Below are 11,127 nucleotides of genomic sequence, written 5' to 3'. Positions count from 1 at the left end.
GGCTGGGCATGGTGAGAAGTGCAGCAATGAATGAATGAAAATCCAAAATCTCTGTAAATGTTCATTAAAATTACTAAAATAAAACAACAACAACAACAAAACACCGACTGAAACAGCACATCAACAGAGAGCTGTCTGAAGTACAGGCTAGATTTAGAAGAGGGCATGGCACTAGGGATATTATAACTAATGTCAGATGGATCTTGGCTGAAAGCAGAGAGTACCAGAGGAATGTCTATCTGTGTTTCATTGACTGTGTTGATCACAACAAACTGTGGCTGACTCTGAAAAGAATCAGAATCCCAGAACACTTGATTGTGCTTATGTGAAACTTATACTTGGACCAGGAGGCAGTTGTAGGAACTGAGCAAAAAACACTGCATGGTTCAAAATTGGGAAGGGTGTGTGTAAAAGATGTGTCTTATCTCCATATCTTTTCAATCTATATGTGGAACAGATTATCTGGGAGGCTGGGCTTTATGAGGAGAAGTGTGGCATCAGGATTGGAGGTAGACTCATCAACAACCCTACTTGCTGAAACTGAGGAGGACCTGAAGTGCTTGCTGAGGAGGGTCAAGGACTGCAGCCTTCAATATGGATTGAAGTGCAACATCGGCAGCATCATGATGGATGATCAAGAGATTGAGATTGTTGACAGCTCCAGTTTGCTTGGCTCTACAATCAACACTCTTGGTACCACCAGCCAGGAAATTAAAAGATGAATTACATTGAGAAAAATCTACTGTCAGAAGCCTCTCCAAGTTACTGAGGAGCAACAATGTCAGTCTTGAGTCTAAGGTGTGCCTGTACAGGCCATGGCCTTTGCCATGCATCAGAGAGCTGAATAATGACTAAGGATGCTAGAAGGAAAGTTGATGCCTTTGAGCTATGATACTGGAGAAGAGTATTGAATATACCATGGACTGCTAGGAGAACACACAAGTTCACCCTTGAGAGGGTGAAGTCAGGATGTTCCTTGAAGGCAAGCATTCAGAAACTCCGTCTCACATATTTTGGACTTGTTGCAAGGTGGTATCAGTCCTTGGACAGGGCCGTCATGCTTGGGAGGGTGGAGGGACAGTGCAGGAGAGGAAGACCTTCGATGAGATGGATTAATTTTGTTACTGAACTTGGAGAAAGGATGAAAGTTATACAAGTTTTCAGGTCTTCCCTTCATAGGGTCGCTATGAGTTACCTATGACTTGACAACACTTAACAACAACAACAACATAGAGAGAGACAGAAAGTGATGCTACCAAGATAAAGGCAGGTGACTTTAATCTGTGGCCCTCAGGCCTGTTTTTTAATGGTTTTGTGTCAAACATTTTTCTAGGTCATATAGCCCTGGTCTCTCCACTTGCTCTACAGAGGTAACTCATGGTTGCTGAGAGGCTGAACACTATGACACTGATGTGTCAGGCATGGTGATAGGCATGTTGGAGACAGATTGGCAAGGGATAGAGCAGGGTTTAGGGCTGTTGTACATAGGGTCACTATAAGTCGCAGGTGACTTGACGGCACTTTACAACAACAATAACATACTTCTGTTAGTTCTCTTTCAATGAACTATTCCAGTCCTTTTTGGATAATCTTCAGCAAAATTTTGCTTGCATGTGATATCAGTGATATTTCTGCACTCAAGTCACCAGGAATTGATGAAATACCAAGTGACATATTTCAACAGACAAATGATACCCTGGACATGCTCACCAAGGTGTGCTAAGAAATCTGGAGGACAGCTACCTGGTCTACTGACTGGTGCATGGAGTAGTATGTATTAAATTTGCAGGGAAAATGTGCAGTCAACGGAGGGAATACCTGGAGAAGTGCTCTTTTCTTTTTATAAAGTATGAGAGCTTCTGAATCTAAGTGATATTTTGATCTAGAATACGCATTCTTGTGTTGAATAGCTTTCCAGAATGGATCATCTGAACTGATAACTGATCTTATTTCACAAGTCACTTGTGCTGCTGTCATTGGGTGCCCTCAAGCTGAGTCTTAACTCACAGCAGCTCTTTGAACAACAGATCTGAGCCTTGTCCTATTCTTCACATCCTTATGAGCTCTGTCATGCTGAAGCCCATTGTTATAGTCACTGCATCTGTCCATGTTGTTGAAGGCCTTTCTCTCTTTTGCTACCCCTCCACTTTCCCCATGATGCTTATTGTAAGGACTTGTCCTCCTTGACAACATGCCTACAGTATGTGAGATTACACTTACCTCTAAGGAGCACTCTGATTTTGTTTCCTCCATGACATATTTGTTTATCCTTTTGACAGTTCATGGGATATGGATATTTAATACTCTTCTTCAGCATCATCATTCGAAGGCATAAATTCTTCTTCAGTCTTCCTTATTCATTGTCCAACTTTCAGGTGCATCATAGAAATAATTTAAAATGCCGTGGCTTGCAGATACACATTAGTTTTAACTTGACATTTCTGCTCTTTAGTAGTCTGGAGGTCCTTGACAGCAGAATTCTCCAATGAAACTCATCTTTTGATTTCTTGATAGATATCAATAAAATTAAATAATTGACAGCTTCAATCTTTTTTTTCATCTATCATGATGTTGCTTATTGGTTGAGTGGTGAGAATTGTTGTTTTCTTGACGCCGAGTTGTAATCCATATTGAAAACTGTAGTTTCTGATCTTTAGCAAGTGCTTCAAGTTCTCTTCACTCTCTGCAAGCGAGGTTGTGTCATCTGTATATAATGCAGACTGTTGATGAGTCTTACTCCATTCCTGATGCCAGATTCTTATTCATATAATCTATCTTCTCGAGTTATTTTCTCAAGCTTGGAAGCATGAGTGGCATCCACTACCAATATAGCTTGCCTTCGGAAACCCTATGAACTTGGAGAAAGGATGAAAGTTATACAAGTGTTCAGATCTTTCCTTCATAGGGTCGCTATGAGTTGCCTATGACTTGACAACACTTAACAACAACAACATAGAGAGAGATCAGTTGGCCTAGTGGACAGAAAGTGATGCTACCAAGATAAAGGCAGGTGACTTTAATCTGTGGCCCTCAGGCCTGTTTTTTAATGGTTTTGTGTCAAACATTTTTCTAGGTCATATAGCCCTGGTCTCTCCACTTGCTCTACAGAGGTAACTCATGGTTGCTGAGAAGCTGAACACTATGACACTGATGTGTCAAATGCGATAATGGTCACCCATGGTGGACAGTGTTTGGTGGAGCTCCTAGATTAAAACAAGATTGGAAGCAGGAGTGGCATCCACTTCTGAACTAGCTTGCCTCCAGAAACCTTATGAACCTGGAGAAAGGGTGTAAGTTATACAAGTGTTCAGGTCTTTTGTTCATAGAGTCACTATGAGTCACCTACTCATGGCACTTAACATAACAACAACATAGATTGAATAATATGGAAGAATAATACAACCTAGCAATTAAGCCATCATTGTTTTGTCAGGTGCTGTGAGTTGAGTACGACTCATAGTGAGTCTATGAACAACAGATCTGAAAGTTAACCTTATCTTGTGCCATCTTCAACATCTCTGACACACTTGAACCCCATTGCTGCCATCACTGTGTCAACCTATCTGTTTGAGGGTCTTTCTCTACTTCCCTGACCCTTTACCTTTCAAATATGTTATCTTTCTCCAAGGTGGCAAGAAGCTGCACCAAGGCCACCAGCTGCTCTGTAGAAGGATGGGCAATCTTATCCTGTATATTAACTGTCTGTGAAAACCTGTGTGAAGGTCAGTTATGGGTGATTCCAACTCTACAGTGTACAACAATAACAACAATAGTATGTCCAAAGTATGTGAGATAAAGCTTTGTTATCTTTGCTAGGAGGCAAAGATCTCTCACTGCACTTTCTCCAAGACACATCTTGCAACTATTGGCTTATCTATGTTGTTGTACCATAGAGTCAGAACTGACCCATAGCTGACTGCTGGTGGGTTTTCAGAGGCAGTTAATTGCACAGGAGCTTACCCATCCTTCTCCTATAGATCAGCTGGTGGTCTTGAACCACATGTCTTTGAGATTGCAGCACAGCTTCTTGCCACTAGACCACCAGAGATTAAATCATTCATAGTCCACTGGAAATTCAGAAAGAGGCACCTACCTTATCAATATATACTTTCTCTAGTAGAGCTGTATCAACTCTGGGTTTTCTTTGATCGCATTTCCAGATCTGAAGAAAAGAGACTGAGTCTGTGGGTGTATTTGAGTTCCACGAGGTCTATGAGCTGGGAGAGGTACTATCTGCTCTGCCATCTGCTCCTCGCTCTTTGACGTCTCTTTAAATTAAACACCATACCCTGTGGTAGAGTTGCTCTTGCTCTATAAATAGACAGCTTGGCTAGAGTTGTATTGCAAACACTACAGAGGAAGGGTGTCAGAAAAGGGAACGCCTTTAGACTCAAGGGCAAATTTCTTGGTGAAATAACTGCAGGCTTTGAGGAATCTTGAGAAGTGTCTGTGTATATGGGATACCCCTGATCCCTCTCCCCATTTTTCTAGAAATGCCCTTTCCCTTTCCAAATAGTTTCAAGCTGGCTTTATTTTGGCTCAGGTAAAGTGTTATGAGGTTACTTTAAAAGAAGTGCATAGGCCCCTTTCTGAGGACTCTTGGCCTGCATCTAATTTCCATCACTTCATCGTTGAATTAAAATGGATCCCATCCACAGGCAACACATTGTTTCTGTGGCCACATCATTATAATATTGTAATATAATTTTACGACTAGTTGGCCTACAATTTTATAGGGCTCCTACCAACCTCTCATCTGTTCCGCTCCCAGAGATGGTCCCTGGTAGTTTCCTGACTTCTTTCTCCTGCTCATTCAAAGATTTTGTCTCAATTCCCTGTGCCAGCCCCAGCCTCAGGCCCAGCCTAATGCTCCTTCCTCCTGTTGGCCTCTTCTCATTGCCGACTCTCTAGTAGGTTTTCATAGGCAGTAAATCTCACGGGAGGAGATTGCCTATAATTTTCCTGCCGAGTAACTGGGGATTAGAACCATGTTCCTTTGAGTTGACAGCAAAACTCCTTGTCAGTAAACCACCAGAACTCCCCTAGCCTCTTCTATTGAGCTGGCCCCTCAAGGCTGTCATCACTTCACAGTCAGTCAGTTCCTGCCAAAGCATCTCAGGTTATTTTTTGGTGTTTGACCTTTGTCCCAAAAGGAAGACTCTGCATAGGGACATTGCTTCTTGGCTCCCCTGAAGAGGTTCATTTAACCTTCCCATCACTGGGAAACCATGACTGCCCCTTGTAATGATGGAGCTTGGTTTCCTCATGTGACCAACTCTAAGAGGCCAGTGAAAAACTACAGAGGACCTGAGGGTGGAGGTGCTTTTGGTCTTGTCTTTCTCAGAAGTTGGTTTATCTCTGTTCTTTTAATGAGAAGACTGGGCTTCCAGAATCAGATGGCTGTGAGGTCAACTCTTGCACTGTGTAATGTTGCAGCTGTCAGCTGCCTTTGAGTAGGCTCTCTGACTCATGAAAACCCCTTGCACAACACGAAAAAATAATGTCTGGTCCTATATCATCTCCATAATCAATTGGGGCATGAACCATCGTGATTCACAAGGTTTTCACTGGCTACTTTTAAGAAGCAGATTGCCAGGCCTTTCTTCCTAGTCTGTCATCTTGGTTCATCAGCTCTGCTGAAATCAGTCCACCAAACAAACTCATTTTGAAGTTCTGTTGAGATAAATTCATCATCACAGCAGCCCTGACAGGTGGGTGGTGAAGTACTTTGGCACTGAGCATGGGTATCCAGCACAGAAGGGAAGAATTGGACCCACTTCACCACCACTATCTCTGCCCAGATCATGTACAACTTGTTTATTTCTCCTCTTTTGCCATGCTGTTGCAGTGTTGGGGTGTGGAAGAACAGAGTAAGAAAGCCTGCATGGTAGGAATATTCTAGATTTTTTTAACTTCTTTGTCTGCCACGAACCCAAACCTCCTCACCTCAAGCATGCACCTAGGATTTTACAGCAGTGTTATTTTCAAAGTATAGCTTGTGGTTGACCAGCCTGGTAAGAAATGCAGGCCCCTCAGCCTCACCACAGACCTACGGAATCTGAATTACACTCTAACAAGATTCCCAGGTGGTTCTTGTGCACAAATTCCAGTTTGAGAGGAGTTGGACCACAGGATTGCCTTCAAGCTGAGGGGTTGCACATGTGGCCTGCAGCTCCCCACGGTGGGGGACAGCAGGATTCTGCCAAGATGTCCTGGCAAAGCTCTACCCCCACCCAGAATGTTAGCAGTCTAAGTGCATTTGGAGGTTATCAATGTGTCAGCACAGCAACCTCTTTATGGGGACTGTTTAATTAATGTTAATTGCTCTTGGCCTATTGTGTGACTCTGGCAGGATTTACGGAAAATCACCATAATCTAAAACCTCATAAAAGAGTCATTGCTTTTAGAAGCCATATAACTTACGCCTGGAGACACCTCCTGATATTTGATGTATCACCCAGATGTATAAACATCGCTGCATTTGCATAGTTCTCATAGGCATAGAGGCACTTCATTTTTAAGGAGCGTACAGGTGAAGAGCAGGACTCCTCATATGTTACGATCTGGGTGGCAGTTGGTTAGAATTTGTTTTATAAAAAGGGATGATTTATCCAGTTTTACGGTCCACTTCTGAATTCTAAATCCTGAATCTGTTTTCAGATTACATAAATTTAATTGTTGGTGTTGCTTTCATCCCAGTTTGATGTTTGCAGTTGTTTCCACATCAGTAATACCCCTCTAACCCTCCTTTGCTCGGTGTCCCACAAGTCAGGGGGAGGAAGAGGCAAATTTGGAATAAAAGTTGGTAGTTTCTAAGATTTGCCCTCAACTTGTGATGACCCTGTTGGTGACTCACTCTATCCCAATGATCGGATGTGAATCAGATCGTTGTGATCCATAATGTTTCCATTGGGTGATTTTTGGAAGGAGATTGCCAGGCCTTTCTTCCTCATCTATCTTAATTTGTTGTTGTTGTGTACCATTGAGTTGGAACCAACCTATAGCTGACCCTCTGGCAGGTTTTCAGAGGCAGTTAATTGCACGGAATGAGTTTGCCTGTCCTGCTCTATTAAAAGCTATACAGCATCATAATAACATTCAAAACATCCCTGGCAGATAGAGGGTGACTTTGCATAAAATACAATAGCCAAGAATTGAACCCTGATCTTCTGCAGGAAAGGTAAGAATTTTACTCAATGGTTCATGAACAGCTATGAAATCAGATGGAAGCTCTAATAACACTTCCGATGATGACCTTTAGTCCAGATCACTGTTTATGGACCTGAAAACCAAAACCCAAGCCTACTGTTCTACCTTCAAATGGCTTCTGACTCAGAGTGGCCTCCATCAGCTTTCTGAGACTGTTTTAACCAGAGGAGATTACCTCTGCTTTCTTCCCTATAGGGGTTGTTGGATCTGAAAAGACAACCTTTTGGTTAACAGCCCAGCAAGTAGCACACCCCACCACCAGGGTTGCTTAATTGCCTAGAAATAAACAACCCCCAAAGCAAATGAAACCCATTGTCATCAAGTGGGTTTCAGCAGAGTGACCAGCAGTAGAGTTTCTGAGGCTATAAATTTAGTGGGAGGAAATGGTTCAGCCTTCTTCTAAAGTTTTGCCGGAGAATCTGAATCATTGGAGATGCCTTTTGGCGAGCAGCCCAGCACTCTCTGGACAATACCGTGGGGCTCCTTGTAATGGGTTAGAAGGGGAGGGAATTACTGGGCTGGAGGCAGGCCTACCTGTGATAGCCCATGTCCTAAAATCAGTCAGCTGAGAAAAACAAATGTTGGCTTTTTAATTTTTCTCTTTTCCTTTTTTTTTGGTTAAAAAAAATTCCTATTCCCTTTCATTTGAAAGAGATATAGGTGTATATGGGGCTCATTCAAACTTTCCTTCAGTTACCTTCAAAGGAAACTTACTTCCTATATTTATCACCCTCTTGAGAGAAGCTGGGCCTCTCAAACTTCCACTCTTCAAGCTTTGAAAAATTATTCTTCACAGGTTTTACTTTCTCTCAACATGAAGAATATTTGACACTTAAAAAAAAATCTTTCATGACTCTGAACATTTATTTAATCTCCATACTGCCCCAAATGAGACCAAATCCTGCCCATATGTCTAGATAGGTTGTGGGTTGGCAGCTTCTGGTTTATCTTTAGATTTGCTGCTTCTGCCAGTTCTCCCTAAAACCCTATGACCAAGTTGCTGTTTTGCCGTTGAGTAAGAACTGACCTGTAGCTGACCTTCCAGTGGGTTTTCAGAAGCAGTAAATCACAAGGAAGGAGGTTGCACATCCTTCTTCCGTGGAGCATCTGGAGAATTCGAACTGCGTGCTTTTGGGATTGCATTGCAGCTTCTTACCACTAGGCCACCAGAGCTCCCTAGTGATCACCTAGTTAGGATAAGTAGATGTGTTTGAGTGATTTCTGACTCTCAGCTAATCTGTGCCAGACAGAACAGACACGGCCCGCTTCTGCACCGTCCTCTCAATCTCCTCCTTGTGTTGTTGCAGTCACTGTGTCCGTCCACCACTTTGACAATCTTACTCATTTTCACTTTACCCGACATAAAGCCCTTCTTCAGAAACAGGTTCCTCCTGTTTACATGTCTGAAGTGTGTGAGACTAAATCTCCCCATCTTCAATTCTAAAGAACATTCTGATTATACTTCTAAGACAGATGTGTTCATTCTTCTAGCAGTGCATGGTGTATTGAATATTCCTCACCAACACCACAGTTCAAAGGCATTAATTCTTCTTTAGTTTTATCCATTATCAAGCTTTCACATCTTTATGATGTAATTGGCAATACCATAGTTTGAATCTCCTTAGATCTCAAAGTGACATTATTGCTTTTAATCCTTCTAGAGGTCTTTTGTAGTAGATTTGCTCGATACAATGCATTGGATCTGGTTGTGGATCCAAGTAAAATAATTTTTTTAAAATAAAATTTTTATTTTATACTGGTTTACTTACAAAGTTCATATACATTGTTTATCTTGATGACGTCAATCTTTTCTAAGTTTATGTGATGGGTTGTTTTTTTTAATCAAGTTGTGAGAATTTTTGCCTTCTTTACGTGGAGTTAAAATCCGTATTGTAAATGATAGTCTTTAAGCTTCACCAGTAAGTATTTCTAATCTTCATTTCCTGTGAGCAAGGTGGTATTATCTTCATACTCCAGCTTGTTAGTGATTTTTCCTCCAATTTCAATGCTTTGTTCTTATTCATATAGTTCAGGTTCTTATGTTAATTGTTCAACATACATGTTGAGTAAATATGGTGAAAGGATACACAATCACACACGTTTTACTGACTTTAAGCTACAAGGTATTTCCATGGTTTAGTCAAACAATTGCTTCTTGAGTATCTTGATTTATATACTGGTTCCATGTGAATACAATGAAATTTTCTTGAACTATCATTCTTCCTAAGGTTATTGTAAAAAGAGCAAAGGCTGTGTGGGGACAGCCATATCTGACCTTTACCAATTTCACAAAGGGAAACTGTCCCCATCAACAGGATCATAGCACAAAGCCAATTTCCATGAGGCCAGATCTGTCGTCCACATGACAATGTAAAATTCAATGACTAGGAAATCCATTTTGAAACTAAATCCATTGTGAATATTAAACTCTCCACACCACAATTTTCAAAAAAAGCATTATGATCCCTGAACTTGAACATCTTTCCAAAGTTTATAAGACACAAGTAAACATCCTTCTGGTGTTCTTTGCTTTCAACGGAGATCCATCCATCCATCCATCCATCCATCCATCCATCCATCCATCATATCTATGATACCACTTGTTTCATTTCCTTTGTATTTTAATTTTTAGCAGTTCTGTGTCATTATACTACTACAAGCTTTTAAAAAATTATTTATGGCAACATTTTACTTGTATGTGATATGAATAATATTGTTCAATAATTTCCGTGTTCTGTTGTATAACATTTCTTTGAAATGTGCCCCAGTATGAAATCTCTTCTAGTCACTGGGTCTTCCAAATTTCTTGTGATAGGCAAAAGAGTGTTCATACTGTTATATCCATTTATTGAAAACTTTCAACTGATATTCTTTCAATTCCTGGAGCCTTGCTTTTTGCTAATATGTTCAGTGCTGAGCTAAGACGTCCTCCTTCAATATCATGGATTTGTAATCAAATATTGCCTCCTGCAATGACCGAATGTTGACCATTTCTTTATGGTTAATGACTGCATATTACTTCCATCTTCTTTTGATTTTTCCTGCATTGTCCACTGTCTTTCCTGTCATTCTCATCCACTGAAATGGAATTGATTCTGACACATAGCTACCTTATATGACAGAGTAAAAACTATCCCAGAGCATTTTTTTTTTTTTTTTTTTTTTTTGGATCTGTTATAAAATCTCCATTTTATTGCTCCTCACTCCCCTCAAAAAAGTAAAAGCAATATGCCAAGTTCTTTATTGGTTTCATTTCTTGCATTTGAAATACTCTTCAATGACATCCTTGGCCTGTGATTCTTTGCCATAGTCCTTAACAACTACACAACTGCAGCCGACTCCTTTGCGGGGCTTTCCTTCTCGGTCAATTTTGCAGAGGCCTACCCACTCCCCCAGTTTCTTATTATCATCAACCTTTATCAGGTTGATTTGGTGTTCAGCACAAAGGGCCTCTACTAACTTGACATACATAGGCTCATTACAGTTGGATGCAAGCACACATAGATGGGCTTGGCGCTTGTCTAAGGCTTTGGCAGCTTCGCGGATTCCACGTGCTAGGCCATCGTGGATGAGGGCGGTCTTCAGCACCTCTTGTAAAGCGGTATTTACGTCCATTACACCTCCAGCAGCAATGCCTTCCTCGGCCATGGCGATGGGTTACGGGTGGGGCGGAATCTTGAACGCACCCAGGCCTCCGGACAACTCGGCGGCGACAGAGGAAAAGATCCCAGAGCATTTCTGAGGCTGTGTGAAAGACTGCCTCATTATCGATGAAATGACTGGTGGATTTGAACTGCAGCTTTTTGATTAGCAACCCAGTGCTTAATTCACTGTACTAATGTTGTGCCTCTCTTTTTGTATTTTGCCCATAGAATCCTGCAGTGTTGCTATTCAAGGCCTGAATTTTTAGTATGGTAA

At 41.4% G+C, this 11,127-nt stretch overlaps 1 protein-coding gene across 1 annotated transcript; it reads right to left on the bottom strand.

The window, feature by feature from the left end:
- Window positions 1–10,457: 10,457 nt before the first annotated feature.
- LOC102874538 (40S ribosomal protein S12-like) lies at window positions 10,458–10,915 on the bottom strand. The gene has a single exon (XM_006884475.1). It carries the CDS (start codon window positions 10,855–10,857, stop codon window positions 10,459–10,461), a length of 399 nt encoding a protein of 132 aa, XP_006884537.1. The 5' UTR covers window positions 10,858–10,915; the 3' UTR covers window position 10,458.
- Between the last annotated feature and the right edge of the window lie 212 nt (window positions 10,916–11,127).

The sequence above is a fragment of the Elephantulus edwardii genome, unplaced genomic scaffold, assembly GCF_000299155.1.
Source record: "Elephantulus edwardii isolate Elephantulus edwardi_28Jun2011 unplaced genomic scaffold, EleEdw1.0 scaffold00034, whole genome shotgun sequence".
Taxonomy (NCBI): domain Eukaryota; kingdom Metazoa; phylum Chordata; class Mammalia; order Macroscelidea; family Macroscelididae; genus Elephantulus; species Elephantulus edwardii.
This window is presented reverse-complemented; position numbering and strand designations above follow the sequence as displayed.

Bases quoted from the DNA above. Each gene is read 5' to 3' on its own strand.
- LOC102874538 (XM_006884475.1), bottom strand. From the start codon at position 10,857: ATGGCCGAGGAAGGCATTGCTGCTGGAGGTGTAATGGACGTAAATACC.